This window comes from Hylobates moloch, unplaced genomic scaffold (assembly GCF_009828535.3).
Source record: "Hylobates moloch isolate HMO894 unplaced genomic scaffold, HMol_V3 SCAFFOLD_5, whole genome shotgun sequence".
Taxonomy (NCBI): Eukaryota; Metazoa; Chordata; class Mammalia; order Primates; family Hylobatidae; genus Hylobates; species Hylobates moloch.
Genome location: NW_026652280.1, coordinates 99440485 through 99466987, shown reverse-complemented (window position 1 = coordinate 99466987; position 26503 = coordinate 99440485). Strand labels below are relative to the sequence as shown.

The window sequence follows — 26503 nt, the reverse complement described above, 5'->3', positions numbered from 1 at the left end:
CTCCTGGGCTGAGCCCCAATTTGGGGTTCACCTGCGTTATTCCTTGGTGACCATGAAGGGACCAATAATAAGCCAAAGGGAACTGAGGGAGATCTTTAGCCAGACCCTAAATTAAGACTGATTGGGTTGAGCACCGTGGCTCACGCCTGTAATCCTAGCACTTTGGGAGGCCAAGGCAGGTGGATTGCCTGAGCTCAGGAGTTTGATACTAGCCTGGGCAACAGAGCAAAACCCCAGCTCTACTAAAAATACAAAAAATTAGCCAGCCATTGTGGTGCATGCCTGTAGTCCCAGGTACTTGGGAAGCTGAGGCATGAGAATTGCTTGAACCCAAAGACTGACTGGCACCATCTGGCCTCCACGAAAAGATGAGTGTCCACTTTGTTCCCCTTCAATGTGTGTTTTGTTTTGGTTTTTTTTTTTTGAGACGACATCTTGCTCTGTCACGCAGGGTGCAGTGCAGTGGCACGATCTCGGCTCACTGCAACCTCGCCTCCTGGGTTCAAGCGATTCTCCTGCTTCAGCCTCCCGAGTAGCTGGGATGACAGATGCCTGCCACCACGCCCAGCTACTTTTTGTATTTTTAGTAGAGACAGGGTTTCACCACATTGGCCAGGTTGGTCTTGAACTCCTGACCTTGTGATCCCCCGCCTCAGCCTCCCAGAGTGCTGGGATTATAGGCGTGAGCCACCACGCCTGGCCGACGTGGTGTTCTTTCACTGATTTACTTTCACTCTCTTCTCTCTCCCTTTACCTTTTCAAATCAATCAGGAAATGGGAATAGTGTCTCTGGGTTGTTAGTTCGTTGTCCCCCATCATCTGGATGCCCCAGACAGAAGCACACCTGGACATCCACGTTCTCTGTAATTTACTTTGTCACCTTCTCTCTCAGACCTTTTCTCTTTAGCTTCTAATGACCAGTCATTTTACTTTTCTGCTCTTAGTGCCTAAATGCACACTTATCCTGTTGTCATGTTTGTAGTCTCTGTTTTGGCAATTTGGGCAGTTGTTTCTATTCTATGTAAGGCAGGCTTTTGTTATTTTGATATGTATTCCTTTGCGCTGACTCTGGGATGTCAGAGTCACATTGTTCTGTGGCCCCAACCGTGTTAGGTCTCATGCCTTTGGGCCTCACTGTTGGCCACCCCTAGATGCTCCCAGGTTTTCAGCATTTGGTATGGGGACCCTCACTAGCCAATGTCTAGATACTCCAGGTTTTTCAGCATTTGGTGCCGCTTCATTTTTTTCCTTACTCTGTCATTCCACCCACTTCAGCAACTTCTTCTAGTCCCTCCTAAAATCATAAATTTTCTTTTCTGCAACAGGTCTCTCCCTGTCTGTTTTTCTTTCTGCTCAAAATGAGGGTCCCAAATGAGCTGCCTTGTTCAAGCCCATTTTTCTGGAGGCCCTGAACCCCTGACCTAATGACGACTCCCTGCAATGGCAGAAAAGCAGCCGCCTGAACATTTTTTTGGTGTCTCCACTGATGGGTGAGTTCTCCACTGTCTCAGGGACTCCAAGGACACCCCCTGAACAACAACCCCTCTCTTCCCCAATTCACATTTGCTGCTCTGGGAGCCTGTTTTTCCTAGCTTCCTTTCCCTTTCCGCCTCTTCTGTCTTCTTTTATTATACTTCTACTGGTCATGTCTCTCTAGGATTGTGGGTCCCTGGGACAGTCCCAAGGTCTTGGGTCCAAGATCTCTGATCTTGAAGTTGTCATGGTAAGGTGCCCCTTCATCCGTCAGTGAGTATTCTGGCTTGCTCTCTCTCTCTCTCTTTCTCTGTCCCCCACCAGAGAAACAAAGGGAAAGGTACCCCTCATCCCCCTACTCTCCCTCCTTTCCCTCTTTTTCTTTCCTGCCCTTTCTAATCATCTCCTCCTCCTCTGAAGCTGAAGGGGAAAAAAAAAGGATAAAAGAGGGTTTTTAAATCAAAACTGTTATGAAAACTACCTTACCCAAATTCTAGTCTACAGTTTCCTTGGATTACCTACTAGAAAAAACAAAGTTTAGCCATGTGAACAGGTTTCAAAATTGTCAGAAATATTTAAATCCAGCTATCTTTAATAAAGTCCAAAGGCTTTTCAAGTTCACATGAACCCTTTGGTAAATAAAACTCATTTTCAAATTATTAATAAAGACTGAGCATTGTCGCTTACACCTCCCAACATTTTGGGAGGCTAAGGTGGGAGGGCTGCTTGAGCCCAGGAGTTCAGGACCAGCCTGGGCAACATAGTGAGACTCCATCTCTAAAAAAAAAAAAAAAAATTAGCCAGGTGTGATAGCACACACCTATAGACCCAGCTACTCAGGAGGCTGAGGTGGAAGATCACTTGACCCCAAGAGGTGGAAGCTGCAGTGAGCTGTGATCATGCCACTGCACTCCAGCCTGGGCAACAGAAACCTTGTCTCAAAAACATTAATTAATTAAATAATTGATGGAAATAGAAATGTCTTCAGAATTGTATAAATAAGACTAATTTAAGACTGTTGGCACAATGAAAATAGCTGAATCTTCTCAGTTACTGGCAAAATGCCCATGTGTTTAAGTTTCTTACTTAGGGGTTCACCTAATGTTCAGAGTTCAAAAATGGTTAACCAGGAAATAACTTTGAATAATGACCAATTTTGTCTAATATAGTTCTAGCTAGGCACAGTGGCTTTCACCTGTAATCCCAGCACTTTGGGTGGCCAAGGCAGGTGGATCACTTGAGGTCAGGAGTTTGAGACCAGCTTGGCCAACATGGCAAAACCCCATGGCTACTAAAAATACAAAAGTTAGCCAGGCATGGTGGTGCATGCATCCCAGCTACTCGGGAGGCCGAGGCCCAAGAAGCTCTTGAATCCGGGAGGCGGAGGTTACAGTAAGCTAAGATTATGCCACTGCACTCCAACCTGGGTGACAGAGTGAGACTCTGTCTCAAAATATATATATATATAAAAATAATAATAATAAATTAGGTAAATATAATGAGATAAATGCTTGTAAGTGAACTTTTTGTATAATTTAAAATCTTAAAATCGTTTTGGATGCTTATTGGATGCCTGGGTCATTTCCAATTAAGAAAGGAATATTATATAGGGAAACGTTTTACAATAAAATAAAAAATTTTAAAAACTGTGGAATGGTTCTCATCTATAAAATGCTAATATCTGATAGTTCAGGATTTCTTGCTTCCTAGGTTTATATAAAACTTACCAAAGAAGATGTGTTTTTATTGAGAAAAAGAATAATTGTGTCTAATTCAAAAGTTATCTAAAGGTTGATTCAAATTATGGACTTGAAAAGGTTATTTATATAACCAGGTAGAAAGGAACCAGTAAGTACGGGAGAGATAGGTAAAGAAAGTTATGGAAGTTCAGAGGTATTTTTGGTAAGGAAGGTTATAAAGAAAAGAGAATAATTCTACATAAGAAAGAATCCTGCAGATCTCAGTGGGAAAAAAAAAAAAGGATTTTATATGGTAAATTATTGTTCCAGAGTAGCAGAATGACTGGTTATTTAAGAAAAGTAGCATAGGCCAGGCACAGTGGCTTATGCCTGTAATCCCAGAACTTTGGGAGGCCAAGGTGGGTGGATCACTTGAGGTTAGGTGTTTGAGACCAGCCTGGCCAAGATGGTGAAACCTTGTCTCTACTAAAAATACAAAAATTAGCTGGGCGTGGTGGCACACGCCTGTAATTCCAGCTACTTTTGAGGCTGAGGCAGGAGAATTGCTTGAACCCGGGAGGCGGAGGTTGCAGTGAGCCAAGATTGCACCACTGCACACCAGTCTGGGCAACAGAATGAGACTCTGTCTCAAAAAAAAAAAAAAAGGTAGTATTAGACAAGTCAGAAAGTTCATTCAACCATATCATACATGGTCTGTGCAGGTCATAAGATTTATAAAGGAGAATTTATAAAAAGAATTGTTTATGTGATTAAGTTAGCTATAATTAAAAGTGGAATCTTTCTAAAGAATGGTCTCCTGTGTTAAAGTAAGGGTTTCAAGGTATTGATTTGCTCTTAATGAAATTACAAGAAAATTTGCTTTTCAATTCTATAACTTCTTTTGAAAATTTCTCAGATTCGTATCTCGTAAGTTCAATTGTTCTATCTCACTGCTTTCAGCTTTTTCTCCCCTTGAGAAAGCCTGAGACATTATTCTCTCCTTCAGCCTTTTCATCAGTTCCTGTAACTTTTTCTCTTCCAGTTGTTTGTACAGTCAGATGCTGAAATATTTTAGCTTAGAGGTCTATAAAAGCAATGTTTTCCTCCAGTATAACTTGATTCAATACTCTTGGTTTTTCTTGATGTGTCTAAATTCTCAGTGTAACCAGAAAACTTTTCATGTTCACCTGCTATATTCAAAACCTTGAACATACTTTGTCTGATTAAATTCAAGTATTATTTTTCTCTTCATCAAATTTAACTTCAAGATTAGTTAAGTGGGCTTCCCCATAAGGAGAGACAATTACACTGCAGAAGGATTACCACTTTGGGTAAATAAGTAACTATTGCTTACAGCAACCTGTGGTTCTGTGTCAATAAAATATTTTGGGCTTTTTAACATCTTTTACAAATGTCCCCAGAATCGAACCCTAGCTTGATTGTCTGGCTTGTTGCTGGGCTTTATCAAAGCTATAAAAACTAATCATTGCAAGGTTGTGATATATTTTTATAGCCTCCTGACAGGTTGTGGACTCCAGCATCACCACTGCCAGCCCTTTAAAAAGTTCCTTATCAGGTGCTATTAACGAATCCATGTGCTTTTGAGTTACAGGGCTTTGACTCCTGGGTACAGACAGCTCATCTAGAGAAGGCACCAACTCAGCCGGGCACGGTGGCTCATGCCTGTAATCCCAGCACTTTGGGAGGCCGAGGCGGGCGGATCACGAGGTCAGGAGATCGAGACCATCCTGGCTAATACGGTGAAACCCTGTCTCTATTAAAAATACAAAAAATTAGCCGAGCGTGTTGGCGGGCGCCTGTAGTCCCAGCTACTCGGGAGGCTGAGCCAGGAGAATGGCTTGAACCCAGGAGGTGGAGGTTGCGGTGAGCCGAGATCGCACCACTGCACTCCAGCCTGGGGGGGAGAGAGAAAGACTCCGTCTCAAAAAAAAAAAAAAAAAAAAAAAAAAAAAGAGAAGGCACCAACTCTTGCCAATATCTAACACCAAACTCAAGTTAACCAAAGTCTTATCTTTAGACCTGGGCAAAAGGGGCAAAGTAAACTGCTTTAGGACAGGCGCAGTGGATCACGCCTGTAATCCCAGCACTCTGGGAGGCTGAGGTGGGCGGATCACCTGAGGTTGGGAGTTCAAGACCAGCCTGACCAACATGGAGAAACCCCGTCCCTATCAAAAATACACAAAAATTAGCTGGGCGTGGTAGTACATGCCTGTAATCCCAGCTACTCAGGAGGCTGAGGCAGGGGAATCGCTTGAACCTGGGAGGCGGAGGTTGCGGTGAGCCAAGATCACGCCATGGCACTCCAGCCTGGGCAACGAGAGTGAAACTCAGTCTCAAAAAAAAAAAAAAGTAAACTGCTTTAATAAGACACAGGGACAAGCTTGTATTCATTTAATAATTTTGCCTCTATATGAATTAATAGAACTTACTCTATGCCTTGATACTGAATAATGTAAATGTTTAGGTACCTGTAAGATTCCTTTCCTGTCATTCTCAAAACTAGGGCAGGGCTTATGACTTTTTTGTTTGAAACATTGCTAATTCTTTATGTGTTGTTTTATCTACAGAATTTAAAACTATTCAATTCCTCCAGGCCCAAGGACTACTGAAGAGGTGGGCATGAGAGATTATAGGGGCTGGGTTTTGAGGGATATAATTAATTCAGACCTTCCAAATCAAGGACAGGCACACAGATACCTAAATAGCTGAACAAAATGTTTGTGTTTTGTAAACCTAATTGCTGCAAGCCAAGATTACAGTAGCTCAATGCACAGAATTTATAGATAAGTCAGTTTTATAACCTTATTTTTGGCTTCTGGTTTTAGCTCTTATATTGCTTAAAAGGGGTTTTAAGAGATAATAATGAGTGCCTGCCTACCTCCACTTCCATCTGGCCTACAATGTTTAATTGGCTATAAGTCATTTGAATCTAAGTCCCTTGGCCACCATCAGGGTCCCCACCAAAGGACATGATGGACCTGGGGAAGGTAGCACACCACCTCAGCATTGGTATGGAACAAAATTAAAGCTTGGCCAGCAGTATTGCCTCTGGCAGCTGGATGCAGTGGCTCACACCTGTAATCCCAGCACTTTGGGAAGCCAAGGCGGACAGATCACCTGAGGTCAGGAGTTGGAGACTAACCTGTCCAACATGGTGAAACCCCATCTCTACTAAAAATACAAAAATTAGCTGGGCGTGGTGGCGAACGCCTGTAATCTCAACTACCTGGGGGCCAGAGGCAGAAGAATCACTTGAACCTGGGAGGCAGCTGTTGCAGTGAGCTGAGATCGTGCCACTGCACTACAGCCTGAATGACAGAGCAAGACTCCATCTCAAAAAAAAAAAAAAAAAAAACAAACTTGAAAAACTAATTCAGGCCATGACAAGAAACAAGGGGTTGGACAAACCTCACTATACCCTCCCCCCTCTTTGGAACTTAAGAGGCCGGGTTCAAAAGGCACTCTAAGAATATGAAAATAAAGTATTGCCCTTTCCCACAAAGGAAAAGATAGCTTCCTGTTTAACCAGGAGACTTAGTCCTATTAAAAACTTGGGGCCGGGGCGGTGGCTCACGGCTGTAATCCCAGCACTTTGGGAGGCCGAGGCGGGTGGATTACGAGGTCAGGAGATCGAGACCTTACTGGCTAACACGGTGAAACCCCGTCTCTACTAAAAATACAAAAAATTAGCTGGGCATGGTGGCGGGCACCTGTAGTCCTAGCTACTCGGGAGGCTGAGGCAGGAGAATGGTGTGAACCCGGGAGGCGGAGCTTGCAGTGAGCCGAGATCGTGCCACTGCACTCCAGCCTGGGCGACAGAGCGGGACTCCATCTCAAAAAAAAAACAAAAAACAAAAAACAAAAAACTTGGAAAGGGCCAGGCCGGTGGCTCATACCCGTAATCCCAGCACTTTGGGAGGCCGAGGTGGGTGGACCACAAGGTCAGGGGATCAAGACCATCCTGGCCAACATGGCGAAACCCTGTCTCTAGTAAAATACAAAAAATTTAGCCGGGCATAGTGGCACGCACCTGTAGTCCCAGCTACTCGGGAGGCTGAGGCAGGGGAATTGCTTGAACCTGGGAGGTGGAGGTTGCAGTGAGCCAAGATAGCACCACTGCACTCCAGCCTAGGCAACAGAGCAAGACTCCATCTCAAAAAAACAAACAAACAAACAAAAAACTTGGAAAGAAGGATCCCTTGAAGATCAATTATAATATAACCAATATGGAAGGGCACCTACTCCCCATTAGGTATTTTTTTTTTTTTTTTTTTTTTTTTGTGACGGAGTCTCGCTCTGTCGCCCAGGCTGGAGTGCAGTGGCGCAATCTCGGCTCACTGCAAGCTCCGCCTCCCGGGTTCACGCCATTCTCCCGCCTCAGCCTCTCCGAGCAGCTGGGACTACAGGCGCCCGACACCACATCCGGCTATTTTTTTTTGTATTTTTAGTAGAGACGGGGTTTCACCGTGGTCTCGATCTCCTGACCTTGTGATCCGCCCGCCTCGGCCTCCCAAAGTGCTGGGATTACAAGCGTGAGCCACCGCGCCCGGCCCCCATTAGGTATTGTTAAGCACTCCCACTGCTGTTAAACTTCGGGGAATCACTAGCTAGGTACACCTGTCCTGGATTAAACAAACCTGTTTTTTGTGAATCCCTACAGGCACAAGAGGACACCATGACCTACATCTGCAAACCTCTGGAAGACTTCAAGTTGCTATTTCACAAGATAGATAAGTAGCAACCACCTCCTTCTGAGAAATACCTTACTTGTTCTTACTGAGTACAGGGACCACCCTAAAGCCCAGTGTGATACTCAGTTGTCCCTGTTCTTCTTGCTCCCTGTTCCTAATCAATGTAACTTGCTGTGGAATGGGAACAAAACTCCATAGTAAACATTTCTAGAATTATAGCATCAGGAAATAGCTTGCATGATTGCAGAATGTCATCAGCACCCTCAGGATAAAGAGCATCACCTTCTGGTGCACCCTGCAAACCTCACAGCCATCTCCCCAAACCTCCTAATTGGCCATAGTGTTCCTTTGGTACCTAGGCCCCTACTTGTAAAATAGCTCTCTCCCACACTTAACAGATTCACCTGACTCCTCTCCAACCCTCCTATCCCCTACTATTACCTGGACCTAGGATGTTGGGTATCTACAGCTTCAGTGTACTAATGATACTATCTTTTGCACAAATTGTTGTGACAATGACACAGAGACAGAAATTCCCCACGATGCTCTGACCCAACCCTAGAAGCCACATTCCCAAGGCCATGGGAGGGCAAACGTGATCCCACTGGTAAACAAGGAGACTATACATGGTGCCTCCTCCAGGACCAATACATGCAAGGGAGAAACGAATGCTTAATTTGGGAAGACGGAGGTACCACCCTCTGGTGGAAAATGAGGGCTACTCAATCACCCCCATTGGAACCTGGAAAAGGTATCTCTACAGACCCAGTTTGGCAATAAAAAACAGACGGCATACCTTGCAAGGATTCAATTTGTGACCCATCTGGGCTCACCTTTAGGGGAAGAAATCCTACCCCATACCCACTCCCAACCCTGTAGGGAACCATTTATTCTTCTAGGAATAGCTTTCTATTTTGCTTATCAAAAACTTGAAACACCAGTGAATGTATTTTAGCCACCATTATCCCTTCGGGGGTATCCATTCATAACCCCATAACACCTAGAAAAACAAGAAGTAAAAGAGCAATAGGATTAATTTTTACAGGAATTGGGGCAGCAATAGGGATGGTGGCCCCTTGGCGGGGGCTTTGCATACTACAAGTCAACGCTAAGAAACATAACTCAGGCCCTAGAATCTCTGGCCACCAACACAAGTCAGACATTAAGAAAAATTCAGGAATCTCTGGACTCTGGCAATTGTAGCCCTGACAACAGACTAGTCTTGGATTGTTTACTGACTGAAAAAGGTAGAGTCTGCACTGTTATCAATAAGACCAGCTGCACATATATTAACAACTCTGGACAGGTTGAGGTTAACATTCAAAAGTTGTAAGAGCGGCCGGGCGCGGTGGCTCACGCTTGTAATCCCAGCACTTTGGGAGGCCGAGGCGGGCGGATCACGAGGTCAGGAGATCGAGACCATGGTGAAACCCCGTCTCTACTAAAAATACAAAAAAATTAGCCGGGCGTAGTGGCGGGCGCCTGTAGTCCCAGCTACTCGGAGAGGCTGAGGCAGGAGAATGGCATGAACCCGGGAGGCGGAGCTTGCAGTGAGCCGAGAGCGCGCCACTGCACTCCAGCCTGGGCGACAGAGCGAGACTCCGTCTCAAAAAAAAAAAAAAAAAAAAGTTGTAAGAGCAAGCCACCTGGTTATATATATATAACCAGGGAACTGATCCCAGCTATATCTGGTTGACCATAAAAAACACCCTCCTGGCCAGGCACAGTGGCTCACGCCTGTAATACCAGTACTTTGGGAGGCTAAAATGGGAGGATCACTTGAGCTCAGGAGTCAAGACCAGCCCGGGCAACATAGTGAGACTGTGTCTCTATAAAAACATTTAAAAATCAGCTGGGTGTTGCTGGCACACACATGTGGTCCCAGCTACTCAGGAGGCTAAGGCAGGAGGACCACTTGAGCCTGGGAGGTTGAAGCTGCAGTGGGCCATGATCACACCACTGCATCCAGCCTGGGTGACAGAGCGAGATCCTGTCTCAAAAAACCCAAAAAATAACAACAAAAAAACACCCTCCCAAGTCTCACCTGGTTTCTACTCTTTTTAGGACCTCTAGTGGCTATCTTGTAACTATGAATCTTTGGCCCTGCCTCTTTTAGCCTCCTTGTAGTTTGTGTCTTTTAGATTGCAACAATTTCCATGTGAAGATAATGCTAGCACATGGCTTCCAACACATCCTTGTTCTGACCCCTTAGATGAGGCATCAAGAGATTTTTACTCCTCCAGTGCTAGGCAGGGCCAATGCCCATAAAACCAACAGGAAGTAGTCGCAGAAGATGGACTTCCACCCTTCTACAACCCTGTAAGATTGAAGGGGAGTATATAATCTCTGTGGGGGGAGTGTGGTAGGAGAGAAGCAGGATTTGTTTTCCAAGCACTGGCCAGAGACCCTGCTGAACAAAACAAGAACAAAACCCTGATCAAAACAGGATGCAGCAAAGAAAGCAGCCAAAACCAGTTACAACCAAGATGGCAACAACAGTGACCTTTGGTTGCTCTCACTGCTTATTATACACTAATTATAATGCATTTGCACGCTAAAAGAAAACTCCAGTGGGTCACAGGGAGCCAGGCCTGGTGGCCAGAGTGTATCATGAGGCTGGACCTGGTGGTGCAGAAGGTGGTGGTCCACCCCCAGATACTGCTTAGTGTGGTGGATCATTTCAACAGAATCAGCAAGGTTGGAAACCAGAAATGCATTCTTCATGTGCTTTTGCGGTCATGGCAAATGAAAGTACTTGATGTATCCAGCAGTTTTGCAGTCCCTTTTAATGAAGATGACAAAGATAATTGTTTTTTAGCCCACGATTATTTGGAAAACACGTACAAAATGTTTAAGAGGGTGAATGCCAGGGAAAGAATAGTTGAGTGGTACTACGTAGGGCCTAAACTACACAAGAATGACACTGCCTTCAATGAAATGAAAAGATACTGCTGTAACTCAGTATTGGTCACTAGTGACATGAAGCCAAAGGACTTAGGGCTGCCTACAGAAGCATATATTTCAGTAGACGTCTATGATGATGGAACTTCAGCCTTGAAAACATTTGAGCATGTGACCAGTGAAGCTGGAGCAGAGGAAGCTAAGGAAATTGGAGTTAAACACTTGTTACAAGACATCAAAGACACTACAGTGGGCACTCTTTCCCAGTGTATCACAAACCAGGTCCTGGATTTGAAGGGACTGAACTCCAAGCTTCTGGGTACCAGAAGCTACCTGGAAAAAGTTGCCACAGGCAAACTGTCCACCAACCACCAATTCATCTATCAGCTGCAGGTCTTCAAGCTGCTGCCAGTCATCAGCCTATAGGAGTTTGTCAAGGCCTTTTACCTGAAGACCAATAACCAAATGGTGGCAGTGTACCATTTGGCCTCGCTGATCCATTCTGTGATCACCCTACACAACCTCATCAACAAGATTGCCAACTGGGATGTAGAGAAGAAAGACAGGAAAAAGAAACCAGCCAAGCACGGTGGCTCACGCCTGTAATCACAGCACTTTGGGAAGCTGAGGCGGGCGGATCACAAGGTCAGGAGATCGAGACCAGCCTGGCTAACACGGTGAAACCCCATCTCTACTAAAAATACAAAAAAATTAGCTGGGTGTGGTGGCGGGTGCCTGTAGTCCTAGCTACTCGGGAGGCTGAGGCAGGAGAATGGCGTGAACCCGGGAGGCAGAGCTTGCAGTGAGCTGAGATCGTGCCACTGCACTCCAGCCTGGGTGACAGCAGAGTGAGACTCTGTCTCCAAAAAAAAAAAAAAAAAGATAGGAAAAAGAAGAGAGCAAAAAAGGATAGAAAAGACGACAAAGAGAAAGATAAAGGAAAAAAGTGATATAAAGAGAAAAAGGAGGCCGGGCGCGGTGGCTCACGCTTGTAATCCTAGCACTTTGGGAGGCCGAGGCGGGCGGATCACGAGGTCAAGAGATCGAGACCACGGTGAAACCCCGTCTCTACTAAAAATACAAAAAAATTAGCCGGGCGTGGTGGCGGGCGCCTGTAGTCCCAGCTACTTGGAGAGGCTGAGGCAGGAGAATGGTGTGAACCCAGGAGGCGGAGCTTGCAGTGAGCCGAGATCGCGCCACTGCACTCCAGCCTGGGTGACAGAGCGAGACTCCGTCTCAAAAAAAAAAAAAAAAAAAAAAAAAAGAGAAAAAGGAGAAAATGTAAAACATATAGATTTTTTAATTTGTAAACTAAAATCTTATAAACTAAATCAGTGTGCTACTAGGGGGTTCTTTTCCACTTTAACCGCTTGTTAAAAAGCTGTCCTGGGCCAGGCACGGTAGCTCACGCCTGTAATCCCAGTACTTTGGGAGGTAGAGGTGGGTGGATGACTTGAGGTCAGGAGTTCGAGACAGCCTGGCCAACATGGTGAAACCGTGTCTACTAAAAATACAAAAATTAGCTGGGCGTGGTGGCACACGGCTGTAGTCCTAGCTACTCAGGAGGCTGAGGCAGAAGAATCGCTTCAACCGAGGAAGGGCCATTGAGAGTGCGCCATTGCACTACAGCCTGGGAAACGAGTGAAACTCTGCCTCAAAAAAATAAAAATAAATAAATAAATAAATAAAATAAAGTAAAATAAAATAAAATAAACACAGGAGTTGAATTTTCCCCATCTTGAAAGACTCTTTCAGTCTGTTTCTGGTAATTTACAAAATTGCTAAATGGAATACACAAACTCCGTTATGTTCTCTGCCTCATAACACCGTGAGTTCGAACCCTTCTGAACTCTGAGAATACCACAAGATTTGGACCCATAGCTCTAGCATTCTCAGGCTTGGGATCCAGGCTCCATATATTGTTTACCTTGAAAGACACAATTAAATGGATTGGTTTTAAAAAATAAAAACAGGCCAGGCGTGGTGGCTCATGCCTGTAATCCCAGCACTTTGGGAGGCTGAGGCGGGCAGATGATCACCTGAGGTCAGGAGTTCAAGACCAGCCTGGCCAACATGGCGAAAATGCATCTCAATTACAAATACAAAAAAAGCCGGATGCAGTGACTCAAGCCTGTAATCCCAGCACTTTAAGAGGCTGAGGAGGGCAGATCACGAGGTCAGGAGTTTGAGACCAGCCTGACCAACATGGTGAAACCCTGTCTCTACTAAAAATACAAAAATTAGCCGGGCATGGTGGCGGGTACCTATAACCCCAGCTACTCAGGAGGCTGAGGCAGGAGAATTGCTTGAACCCAGGAGGTGGAGGTTGCAGTGAACCGAGATCGCGCCACTGTACTCCAGCCCGGGCAACAGAGTGAGACTCCGTCTCAAAAAAAAAAAAAAAAAAAAAAAAAATTAGCTGGGTGTGGTGGTGCATGCCTGTAGTCCCAGGTAGTCGAAAGGCTGGGGTAGGAGAATCCCTTGAACCCAGGAGGCGGGGGTTGCGGTGAGCCAAGATCGTGCCACTACACTCCAGCCTGGGCAACAGAGTGAGACTGTCTCAAAACAAATAAACAATAAATAAATATATACATACATACATACAAAGAAGAAAAGTCCCACCAGTGCCATGACAGTTTACAAATGCCATGGCAACCCCTAGAAGTTACCTTACATGGTTTAAAACGGGAGGATCTCTTGGTTCTGGGAACTCCCTGCCCCTTTTCTAGAAAATTGATGAATAACCTGCCCTTATTTAGTGTAGGGTCCAGCCCCACAGGGTCGGTGGGTCTCTCCCTGTGTGCGGCGACGAGAGAGTGTAGAAATAAAGACACAAGACAAAGAGATAAAAGAAAAGGCAGCTGGGCCTGGGGGACCACTACCACCAATGCGTGGAGACCGTAGTGGCCTCGAATGTCTGGCTGCGCTGTTATTTATTGTATACAAAGCAAAAGGGGCAGGGTAAAGAATGTGAGTCTTCTCCAATGATAGGTAAGGTCACGTGGGTCACGTGTCCACTGGACAGGGGGCCCTTCCCTGCCTGGCAGCCGAGGCAGAGAGAGAGAGAAGACAAAGAGAAAGACAGCTTACGCCATTATTTCTACATATCAGAGACTTTTAGTACTTTCACTAATTTACTACTGCTATCTAGAAGGCAGAGCCATCCAGAGTGTACAGGATGGAACATGAAGGTGGACTTGGAGCATGACCACTGAAGCACAGCATCACAGGGAGACGGTTAGGCCTCCGGGTAACTGCGGGAAAGCCTGACTGGTGTCAGGCCCTCCACAAGAGGTGGAGGAGCAGAGGCTTCTCTAAACTCCCCCGGGGGAAAAGGAGACTTCCTCTCCCGGTCTGCTAAGTAGCGGGTGTTGTTCCTTGACACCTTTTGCTACCGCTAGACCACGGTCCGCCTAGCAATGGGCATCTTCCCAGATGCTGGCGTCACCGCTAGACCAAGGAGCCCTCTGGTGGCCCTGTCTAGGCATAACAGAAGGCTCACACTCTTGTCTTCTGGTCACACCTCACTATGTCCCCTCAGCTCCTATCTCTGTATGGCCTGGTTTTTCCTAGGTTATGATTATAGAGCAGGGATTATTATAATATTGGGATAACAAGTAATTACTACCAACTAATGATTAATGATATTCATATATAATCATATCTAAAATCTATATCTGGTATGACTATTCTTGTTTTATATTTTATTATACTGGAACAGCTCGTGTCCTCGGTCTCTCGCCTCGGCGCCTGGGTGGCTTGGCGCCCACAATTTAGTATATAATCAAGGAATAGCTATCTATTCACAAGGGCTGCTGCTATTGCTGTGTCTATGGGGCAGCCATTTCCTGTACTCTGCTGCTCTAATAAACTTGCTTTCCTTTTTCTCTATTGGCTTGCAAATGAACCTTGCACAAAGCCAAGAACCTCCCTGGGCTGAGCCCCAATTTTGGGGTTCACCTGCATAACTCATACCCAAATCTGAACTCATATTCAAACTCTCAAATACCTTCCCCATGAAGGCATGCATCACCATCCCCTACCCCAGATATCTTACATGTCAGTCTCTGAGCAGTGTTAATCATTCCTTTGTAATGTGTCTATGGTGTACCCATTCTTCTCTACCCTTACTGCCAGCATCCTATTCTAAATCTTAAGGTCTTAAGGGGAAAGCTTCAAGGCTCTCCATAATCTAGATCTACTCTTTCTACCTGAAGCCTTAGTAGTCTCCCTCACAGACACAGCATTTCTACATGTTTGCAAAATATGCTATTCTACTTCCACTTCTTCCCTCACAATCTATCAAATCCTGTGAATCCTTCAAGCTCCAATTCCAAAAAGTGTGTTTATGGTTGTCTTCCCAATTAAGATTCTAAACTTCCTGAGGTTAGAACTATGTCTTCTGCTTCTTTTAAATGTCACACAGATAAAGAAATTATGTTTTAAACCAAAACTCAGAACAAAGGATTTCTTTGTCATTTTCAGACCAAAAAAAAAATCTGAGAGAGAAAGTTAAACATTAAAATGTGTTTTGTAGATTACTGCAATGGTTTACTAAAACTACAGAATTATAGGTCGGGCACAGTGGCTCACGCCTGTAATCCCAGTACTTTGGGAGGCCGAGGCAGGCGGATCACCTGAAGTCAGGAGTTCGAGACCAGGCTGGCCAACCTGATGAGATCCCATCTCTACTAAGATACAAAAAATTAGCTGGGCCTGGTGATGCACACCTGTAATCCCAGCTACTTGGGAGGCTGAGGCAGGAGAATCACTTGAACCCGAGAAGCAGAGGTTGCAGTGAGCCAAAATCGTGCCACTGCCCTCCAGCCTGAACAACAGAGACTCCATCTCAAAAAAAAAAAAAAAAAAAGAGCTGGGCGCTGTGGCTCACACCTGTAATCCCAGCACTTTGGGAGGCTGGGTGGGCGGATCATGAGGTTAGGAGTTCGAGACCAGCCTGGCCAATATGGTGAAACCCTGTCTCTACTAAAAATACAAAAATTAGCCAGATGTGGTGGTGGCCGCCTGTGATCCTAGCTCTCGGGAGGCTGAAGCAAGAGAATCACTTGAACCTGGGAGGCAGAGGTTGGAACAAGCTGAGATCACACCACTGTCCTCCAGCCTGGGCAACAGAGTAACACTCTGTCTCAAAAGAAAAAAAACAAAATCCTCACCCCAAAGTTGGTCTCAGTCACTCAAAAGGATTTATTGAGCACCTACTAAAAGTCTACCACCAGCTTACTGGAAGGCACAGTGACTACAGAAGCCTCAGCCCCTCATCCTCCCATGTTCAGGTCTGGGGAGATCCTTCATGGCTCTTGAAAAGCTTTGAGGCCAGGTGCAGTGGCTCATGCCTGTAATCCTAGCACTTTGGGAGGCCAAGGCGGTTGTGGTCATTTGAGGTCAGAAATTCAAAACCAGCAGGGCCAGGCGCGGTGGCTCACACCTGTAATCCCAGCACTTTGGGAGGCCGAGGCAGGCAGATCACGACGTCAGGAGATCGAGACCATCCTGGCTAACATGGTGAAACCCCGTCTCTACTAAAAATACAAAAAATTAGCCAAGCGTGGTGGCGGGCGCCTGTAGTCCCAGCTACTCGGGAGGCTGAGGCAGGAAAATGGCGTGAACCCAGGAGGTGAAGCTTGCAGTGAGTGGAGATTGTGCCACTGCACTCCAGCCTGGGTGACAAAGAAAGACTGCGTCTCAAAAAAAAAAAAAAAAAAAAAAGTAGTTCAAAACCAGCCTGACCAACATGGTGAAACCCCGTCTCTACTAAAAATACAAAAATTAGCTGGGTGTGGTGGTGGGTGCCTGTAATCCCAGCTACTCGGGAGGCTGAGGCAGGAGAACTGCTTGAACCCACGAGGTGAAGGTTGCAGTGAGTCAAGATCGTGCCACTGCACTCCAGCCTGGGCAACAGAACGAGACTCCATCTCAAAAAAAAAAAAAAAAGAAAGAAAACTTGATTCTGTCCTATGCTTTGTATGTACATCTCTCCCGACTTCCTGAATTAAGTTGTTGAACTGATTCTTATCTCCTTACTATTTTCTTTAAACCATCACAAAGGAAATGCCTTTTTTCCAGTAAAAACACCTAAATTCCAGTATCACCTTAATTTGTCCTGATCTAGTATACGCTGCTCTTACTTTAAAAAAAAAAAAAAAAAAAAAAGAATACAAGAGAAAAAAAGGAAAGGCATGGGGAGAATAAAGAAAAACCTTCATTTCTCCTTTCCTCATGTCTAAATAATGAGAACTCAAAAAGACTGAGGCTTAAGCACTTGCCTCATTAAGTGGAAAACTATCAAAATAAGAACTTCAAAGTAATAAAAAGTATTTGTCCACATCAACTACGTGCAGGACAATGTCCTGCCTTGTTTTATTTTTTATTTATGTGATCAAAAGTCAAATCCTTGTAATTAGCAAAATGGCACAAGCTATTTACCCTTTTTTATTCTAAAAAATTGTGTAGAAGATTAGCAGTGAAACAATATACAATAAACATACAAAAAAAAAACTGCTATTCCTGTCTACATTTCCAGATAAAACACAGGTGTCCCAAAAGCAATACAACAATGCAAGCTACTGTGAATGAGGTTGTAAATATAGAGCCATATGCTATGACAAGGGATGATTCCACAGGAGAGCACTTTTCCCCAAAAGAGCTTTCATCTTTGACAATGTGCTTCAGGCAGCTCATGCCAGAGAGGGCGTGACCAACACAGTATACCATCAAGATTATTGCTAAACTCCCTCATCTTGGGCACTCCATCAGTTTTCAAACACAGCAGAGTCAGAAACATGAAATTCTTCAATATAAACACACACAAGACACAATAAAAAACCACCTACTGAGAGTGTACCAGTAGGACAAAATAAGACCAAGTGGACTTAAAATGCGGCAAAAAGGAAAACATCTTAACAGTCAAAATGAATGAATAGGCCGGGTGCAGTGGCTCACGCCTGTAATCCTAGCACTTTGGGAGGCCGAGGTCGGTGGATCACGAGGTCAGGAGTTAGAGACTAGTGTGGCCCGCATGGTGAAACCCTGTCTCAACTAAAATACAAAAAAAAAAAAAATTAACTGAGCGTGGCAGAGTGCACCTGTAGTCCCAGCTACTTGGGAGGCTGAGGCAGAAGAATTGCTTGAACCTGGGAGGCAGAGGTTGCAGTGAGACAAGATCGTGCCACTGCACTCCAGCCTGGCAACAGAGCGAGACTCCACCTCAAAAAAAAAAAAAAAAAAGGGCCAGGCGTGGTGGCACACGCCTGTAACCCCAGCACTTTGGGAGGCCGAGGCAGGTGGATCACAAGGTCATGAAATTGAGACTATCCTGGCTAACACGGTGAAACCCCGTCTCTACTAAAAATACAAAAAATTAGCCAGGCATGGTGGCAGGCGCCTGTAGTCCCAGCTACTCAGGAGGCTGAGGCAGGAGAATGGCATGAACCCAGGAGGTGGAGCTTGCAGTGAGCCAAGACCGCGCCACTGCCCTCCAGCCTGGGCGACAGAGCCAGACTCCGTCTCAAAAAAAAAAAATGACTATCACCTACCTACAGGAAAAGCTCAAATAAAATGAAAACCTTCACAATCTAGGCCGGGCGCAGTGGCTCGCGCCTGTAATCCCAGCACTTTGGGAGGCTGAGGCAGGTGGATCACCTGAGGTCAGGAGTTCAGGATCAGGCTGGCCAACCTGGTGAAACCCCATCTCCACTAAAAATACAAAAATTAGCTGAGCGTGGTGGCAGGCACCTGTAATACCAGCTACTCAGGAGGCTGAGGCAGGAGAATCACTTGAACAGGGGAGATGGAGGTTGCAGTGAGCCAAGATCACACCACTGTACTCCAGCCTGGGCGACAAAGTGAGACTCCGTATCAAAAAAAAAAAAATGAGTAAGAGAAGTTAGTATCTTTTCTAAAGCATAAATGTGTTCTGCTTAGCCGTTTAAATGACTATCACCTACCCACAGGAAAAGCTCAAATGCCTTGGTATGAAAAACAAAACCCTTCACAACCTTAGTACAATCTACTACTCTAAAGTCATCTTGGCAGGGCGTGGTGGCTCACGCCTGTAATCCCAGCACTTTGGGAGGCCAAGGCAGGTTGATCACCTGAGGTCAGGAGTTTGAGACCAGCCTGGCCAACATGGGGAAACCTCGTCTCTAATAAAAATAAAAAAATTAGCTGGACGTGGTGGCGGGCACCTGTAATCCCAGCTACTCGCGAGGCTGAAGCAGGGGAATCACTTGAACACGGGAGGCGGAGGTTGCAGTGAGCCAAGATCACACCACTGCACTCCAGCCTGGGCAACAGAGCAAGACTCTGTCTCAAAAAAAAAGAAGTCATCTCCCCCACCTCTTCCAAGCAACCATGTCACCATCCTTTTCTGCCAGCGTATCTCTGTGCACTGTTCTTGGCCTATGTGCCCATACCACTTTCTGTCAAACCGCAATTCATCTTTCAAATTGGAAGGGTCATTCACCTCAGTAGAGCCTTTCCCAGTGTCCCAGGCAGTAGTCTCCCGCTTCAAGCTGCTGCCCAATCACAAAAGACCATACACATCTCCAGACACACCAAATAAAGGATGAGAGAATGGAATGAAAGGGATACAGTGGCCGGGCGCGGTGGCTCACGCCTATAATCCCAGCACTTTGGGGGGCCAAGGCGGGCAGATCACGAGGTCAGGAGATTGAGACCATCCTGGCTAACACGGTGAAACCCCGTCTCTACTAAAAATACAAAAAAAATTCGCCAGGCATGGTGGTGGGCGCCTGTAGTCCCAGCTACTTGGGAGGCTGTGGCAGGAGAACGGCGTGAACCCGGGAGGTGGAGCTTGCAGGGAGCCGAGACCGCGCCACTGCACTCCAGTCTGGGTGACAGAGCGAGACTCCGTCTCAAAAAAGAAAGAAGAAAGGGATACATAAATGGATATAGGGAATGGGAGGGGAAAAGAAAGTCTATATCCATTCATAAAGTTCACTGCTGGCCAGGCATGGTGGCTCACACCTATAATCCCAGCACTTTGGGAGGCAAAGGCGATTGGATCACCTGAGATCAGGAGCTCGAGACCAGCTTGACCAACATGGTAAAACTCCGTCTCTGGTAAAAAATACAAAATTAGCCAGGCGTAGGCCGGGCGCGGTGGCTCATGCTTGTAATCCCAGCACTTTGGGAGGCCGAGGCGGGCGGATCACGAGGTCAGGAGATCGAGACCACGGTGAAACCCCGTCTCTACTAAAAATACAAAAAATTAGCCGGGCGTGGTGGCGGGCGCCTGTAGTCCCAGCTACTCGGAGAGGCTGAGGCAGGAGAATGGCGTGAACCCGGGAGGCGGAGCTTGCAGTGAGCCGAGATCGCGCCACCGCACTCCAGCCTGGGTGACAGAGCGAGACTCCGTCTCAAAAAAAAAAAAAAAAAAAAAAAAAAAATTAGCCAGGCGTGGTGGCGCATGCCTGTGATCCTAGATACTTGGGAGGCTGAGGTAGGAGAATCGCTTGAACCCAGGAGGTGGAGGCTGCAGTGAGTCGAGATCCCACCATTACACTCTAGCCTGGTGACACGGCAAGACTCCGTCTCAAGAAAAAAAAAAAGTTCACTGCTGACCCTTAGAAACACAGCAGTTCCAGTTCCGTACCAAGTCAATAACCCCTTTCAGAAATACTACTCTGTAAAGGTACCCAGAAATAGCAATGGCAAAGTGGTTTTGACAAGAATGTAACCTAGAGACCTTTTATACCTTACCTCCTTCTTCCTTGACTTCTTCACTAGGCTCTTCTGAAAAAGGCTCCTTTAGGATAAGATGATCACGTCTGTCTTCTTGGGTAACTGGCCCAGGCCTGAGTGTAATTTTTTTCCCTCTCTTTGAGCCAGTAGCCTGGAGTTTTCCTTTACCAATGTGTATATTAAGGGGGTGAAAAGACTCCAAGGAAGGTAGGGTGATTCCCTGAGAGATGGCCACATCAACACCTTCTAGAATTGGTACATTTGTGTTCTGGGTGAGCATCCCAGAGCTCAGAGATGTATCCTCCATACCAAGCTGATTTCCTGCATCCTGCACAGATTGTACTTCGAAGCCAGCTGCTCTGCCATGACTTGGATCCCAGGACAGTGACACCGAACTCAAGTCCTTAACCTGGTCAGATTCTGGTTTAACAGCTGATTCTAGGTCTATGTTGTTTTCCTCCTGATTGCCTTTATGCTGTAGGGACTCTGTCACTGTAGTTCTTCTCTTCTTACAGGGCAACATTTTAAAAGTCCCACTTTTGTTCCATTCTGAAAGAATAAAAACAAGTTCTTACTGCCTTCATATTAATTAATAGTAATAACATTTACTCAATTATCTTTTCATTTATTCATGTTCGATCATAAACACAATACTTCACACCAAATGCACAATTTCCCTTTAGGTGGAAGTTGAGAGACAGTGGTTAAGTGACTGAGTTCAAATCTCAACTCTACTGATTACTACTGATGGACTACTGTTACCTAGGCCAAGTGATTTAACCTCGCAAATCTTCAGTACCCTCAACAGTAAAAAAAATAATTGCTCTTACTTCATAGAATTGTTACAATTAAAGAGTATGTGATTAATAAACAATTTTTTTGTTTTGTTTTGTTTTTGAGACAGAGTCTTGCTCTGTCTCCCAGGCTGGAGTGCAGTGGCGCAATCTCGGCTCACTGCAACCTCTGCCTCTCGGGTTTTACGCCATTCTCCTGCCTCAGCCTCCTGAACAGCTGGGACTACAGGCGTGCACCACCTATGCCTGGCTAATTTTTTTTGTATTTTTAGTAGAGATGGGGTTTCACCATGTTAGCCAGGATGGTCTCGAACTCCTGGCCTTGAGATCCACCTGCCTCGGCCTCCCAAAGTGCTGGGATTACAGGCGTGAGCCACCGCGGCCGGCAAACATTGTTATTATTACCATCAGGGTGGTAGACTAGCATGATGCTGAGAGTAAACTGTGGAGTCAGGCTGTCTGGATGTTGCCCAAGTCACCCTCTCTCCAGCTTTATGACCTTGTGGAAGTTACTCAACCTGAATCTCAGTTTCTTCAGCTATAAAATGGAATATAATAGCATCTGCTTCATTAGATGGTAAATGATCAATACATGTTTGCTACTGCTGTTTTCATAAACAGGTATTTCCATTAATAGAAACAAATCAAAAGCAAAGTGTGATTGTTTAAAAGGTTAGGCTATGTTGGCTGGGCACGATGGCTCACGTCTATAATCCCAACACTTTGGGAGGCCGAGGTGGGCAGATCACCTGAGGTCAGGAGTTCAAGACCAGCCTGATCAACATGGAGAAACCCTATCTCTACTAAAAATACAAAATTAGCCGGGCATGGTGGCACACACCTGTGATCCCAGCTACTCCAGAGGCTGAGGCAGGACAATCACTTGAACCCGGAGGCAGAGGTTGCAGTGAGCTGAGATTGCTCACCATTGCACTCCAGCCTGGGCGACAAGAGCGAAACTCCATCTCAAAAAAAAAAAAAAAGGTTAGGCTATATTAACAAATTTTGTGTTGAAAAAAGGAAGATGAGAGTCCTACTATCCTCTGTGCTATGTTACTTCTTGGCTTTCTGCTTCAATTCTAGTTATCACATTTTAAGGGCATTACTGACCTAAACCAGAGGGTATCCTCTATGTTCTTTTAGTATCTGTTTGCAAACCTCTTTTACAGTACTTATCAGTTTTGTAATGGTCTCTCATCTTTCTCATCTCCTTCCTCCAAAACTATGAGCTTTTTGAGAAACAGCATTATTTCAACTCATATCCCTAATATCCAGCAGTATCTGGGTTTTTTTTTGAAACAAGGTCTTGCTCTGTCACCCAGGCTGCACTGCAGTGGCACGAACATAGTTCGCTGCAGCCTCGACCTCCTGGGCTCAAGCAATGCTCCCACCTCAGTCTCCCAAGTCATTGAGATTACAGTCCCATCCAAGCCACTGCACCAGTTCAGTATTTGGGTGTTATTGATACTCAATGTGTCACTGAATATTGTAGATACTCAATGAATGCTCCCTGAATAATAAATGAAACAGAGGTTAAACAACTTATTCTGTGCAGCATTTGGGCCAAATGTTAAGCATTATATAAAAATTGATGGTGGCTGGGCGCAGTGGCTCACACCTGTAATCCCAACACTTTGGGAGGCCAAGGCGGGCGGATAACAAGGTCAGGAGTTCAAGACCAGCCTGGTCAATATGGTGAAACCCTGTATCTACTAAAAAATACAAAAATTAGCCGGGCGTGGTGGTGGGCACCTGTAGTCCCAGCTTCTTGGGAGGCTGAGGCAGGAGAATCGCTTGAACCCGGGAGGTGGAGGTTGCAGTGAGCCAAGATCATGCCACCGCACTCCACCCTGGGCAACAGAGGGAGACGCTGTCAAAAAAAAAAAAAAAAAAAAAAAAAGGGCATCTTATTACCCAGGAAAACTTTACTGTCATAAATAGATCCAATAATAGAATAAGCCGCCTTGTGTTAGATCACTGGCAATGTTCAAGTGAAGCCTGAATGTCCACTTATCAGAGTACTAGATGAAAGCTTGAACTAGAGAACTAAAAAATAAAAGTTCTTTTTAACTCTAAGCGTCTAAGGTTAGATTTCTCTTTCTTTCTTTCTCTCTCTCTCTCTCTCTTTCTTTCCAGAGACAAGGTCTCGCTCTGTTGCCCAGACCAGAGTGCAGTGGCAAGACCCTAGTTCACTGCAGCCTCAGACTCCTGGGCTCCAGTGACCCTCTGGCCTCGGCCTCCCGAGCAGCTGGGACTACAGGCACTTGCCACCACCCTCAATGACTTTTTTTCTTTCTTTTTTTTTTTTTTTTTTTGTAGAGACGGGTTTTCGATTTGTTACCCAGGCTGGTCTCAAACTCCTGGCCTCAAGCGATCCTCCCGCCCCAGCCTCCCAAAGTGCTATAATTATAGGCGTGAGCCACCACGCCCCACCTACAGTTAGTTTTAAACCTCCCTTCTGTTTCTCCAAGACATTAGGGGAGATTCTCCATCCCCTCAATCAACTGATGTAATTAAAACTCTGTAATTAAAGCTCAATAAAACATGAAGATTTCGTTGATTCCTGTGAGAGATGGTGGTGACCTGATGAGAAATAGAATGGGAGTAGCCAGGGCAGCTCTTTTATTTCACAGATAATTACTGAGATCAAAAAAAGGGAAAAAAAAAGAAAAAGAAAGAAAAAGAAGGAAAGACAGCTACTTCAGCTCCAAGCACCTCAAACACAGCAGTAGCTCGACAGAGTCCGCTTTTTTGGGAACCCAAGTCGGACCAGCAGGGTGAATGAATGCCAGTGTGGAGACAGCCCCGGCACGGCCCTCTCCTAGGAAAACATTTTCAAAAGGGGTCCTAACCGCGCTTCCACCTCGGTGCCCAGAGCTGGCTCCAGTCCCCATTCCCAACTAGACACTGGACTTCACGCCTTTAACTTCCGCCACGCACCCAGCGCCCACCCTCAGACCCGACCCTCTCATCCTGGATATCGTTCGCCCAGGTGTCCCAGCTCCCACCTGCCTCTTCCTACCCCACCACACACAAACCTGTACCCTCACCAGCCGGCCTGATTCCGCGGAAACGGATTTGGCACCACCGGAAGTCAGCCAACAACAGCGAATTGCGTGCGCGTCCCCGAGCCTCGGAACGCCGAGCCGCAGGGCATCAAGGAGCATGCGCCTAACACTATGCGCCATCCCATTTTGGGGCAGAGTGAAGCCACGACGCTAGTGCGTCAGTTATTGGCAAAAAAATTTAAAGGCACTACTTGGCTTTCTCTGCCCATGGAGTTACCCTACTCAAAACTGAGGTTAAGATTCAGTGGTTTTAGGACGGGCGCGGTGGCTCACGCTTGTAATCCCAGCACTTTGGGAGGCCGAGGCGGGCGGGTCACGAGGTCAGGAGATCGAGACCACCGTGATCAGGAGATCGAGACCACGGTGAAACCCCGTCTCTACTAAAAAAAATACAAAAAATTAGCCGGGCGTGTTGGCTGAGGCAGGAGAATGGCGTGAACCCGGGAGGCGGAGGGAGGCGGAGCTTGCAGTGAGCCCAGATTGCGCCACTGCACTCCAGCCTGGGTGACAGAGCGAGACTCCGTCTCAAAAAAAAAAAATAAAAATTCAGTGGTTTAGATTAACAGCTAATTTGGGGGCCGAGCGCGGTGGCTCATGCCTGTAATCCCAGCACCTTGGGAGACGGAGGCGGGCGAATTACCTGCGGTCGGGAGTTCAAGATCAGCCTGGCTAACATGGTGAAACCCCGTCTCTACTAAATATACAAAATTAGCTGGGAGTGGTGGCGCACGCCTGTAATCCCAGCTACTCCGGAGGCTGAGGCAGGAGAATCGCTTGAACCCAGGAGGCAGAGGTTGCAGTGAGCCGGGATAGTGCCACTGCACTCACTCCAGCCTGAGCGACAGTGAGACTCTGTATCAAAAAAAAAAAAAAAAAAAGATTAACAACTAATTTTTCTCACTACAAATCACCTGGAACACAGGACCAAGGGACTGAAGAAGTCATAAAATGCCAGAAAAAGAAGTCTCTAAGTTACAAATAGTGCAGGCTCCTGATTAAAACTAAGGCAGTCTTGGACTCAGGCTGTAGTAATTATTCATATATGTACAATATTCTGCATCTTACAAAATGCTCTCACATTTTCTTAGGTGACTTGGTCTGCACAATAGACTGTAAGATTATAATATTATATTCCAGTTTGCACAGGACAAAGTTCTGGCTCAGCTGAGTAGATGATTTCACAACGGTACACAGACAGCTATCAAGGAGAATCAGGTATTAAGTCTCCTAACTCTAGCTAATAATGCATTGACCCAGTGCCCAGGAGGCTGCCTGGGGTGTAACAGATGTTCAATAATTCAATACATGCTTTTTGAATGAGCGAATGAATGAATAACTCCTAAAATGATGCTATTTCCACTTTTCTAGAAAAACACAATGTCTGGAATCCACGGAGATTAAAAAAATAAAAATAAAAACAGAATGTCAAAAGGTGGAAAAATACTTTCAACCCCCTCATTTTACAGGTAAACCATCAACAAAAATTTATACATTTGAACTAATCCTGTCTGTAAACAGAATCCAACGGATGAAATTATCCACAGCCAAAATGAAGGTTGAAATTTATGCAAACATGGCAGTAGTCTGACTCTAACCTGAATCACACCAACTCTCCCAAATACCAAGGAAGACTCCAGAAGCTTGGAGTTTCATGTGTGTTGTTCTTTGACCTACAGAATACACAGATCTTTCGGTTTGGCCTCTCTCTCTCATATGAAACCCTAAGCACTTGAGGTTCATTAAAAAAAATTCGACACTGATTAACTTTGGCACTTTTCATTCGTTTTTTTTTTTTTAAACAGTTTTACATACCACAATATCCGTCTGTTTTACGTGTACAATTAAATGATTTTTTTTGTTTGTTTGAGACGGAGTCTTGTTCTGTTGCCCAGGCTGGAGTGCAGTGGCGCGATCTCGGTTCACTGCAACCTCCACCTCCTGGGCTCAAGCGATCCTCGTGTCTCAGCCACCCAAGTAGCGTGCGCCACCACGCCCGGCTAATCTTTGTATTTTTAGTAGAGACGGGGGTTTCACCATGCTGGCCAGGCTGGTCTCGAACTCCTGACCTCAAGTGATCTGCCCGCCTCGGCCTCCCAAAGGTTTGGGATTATAGGCATGAGCCACCGTGCCCGGCTGTTTTTTTAAATTAGTAA

The 26503-nt window shown here is 45.7% G+C and overlaps 1 protein-coding gene and 1 pseudogene across 6 annotated transcripts in view; one reads left to right on the top strand and one right to left on the bottom strand.

Moving 5' to 3' along the window:
* The window catches only part of GON4L (gon-4 like), a 104509-nt gene extending 80110 nt beyond the window's left edge, over window positions 1–24399 (bottom strand). For 2 of the 6 annotated variants that reach the window (XM_058439183.1, XM_058439184.1), the window contains exons 1-2: window positions 22124–22196; window positions 20507–21037 (exon numbers count right to left, since the gene is read on the bottom strand). In XM_058439183.1, the coding sequence (XP_058295166.1) occupies window positions 20507–21011 (505 nt within the window). In that variant the 5' untranslated portion in view covers window positions 21012–21037; window positions 22124–22196. Of the gene's footprint in view, window positions 1–20506; window positions 21038–22123; window positions 22197–24320 lie in introns of those variants that run through there. The other 4 variants (XM_032154250.2, XM_032154251.2, XM_058439187.1 and 1 more) reach the window with 4 other exon arrangements.
* On the top strand, window positions 10475–12029 carry LOC116468424 (26S proteasome non-ATPase regulatory subunit 7-like; annotated as a pseudogene).
* Window positions 24400–26503: the final 2104 nt, after the last annotated feature.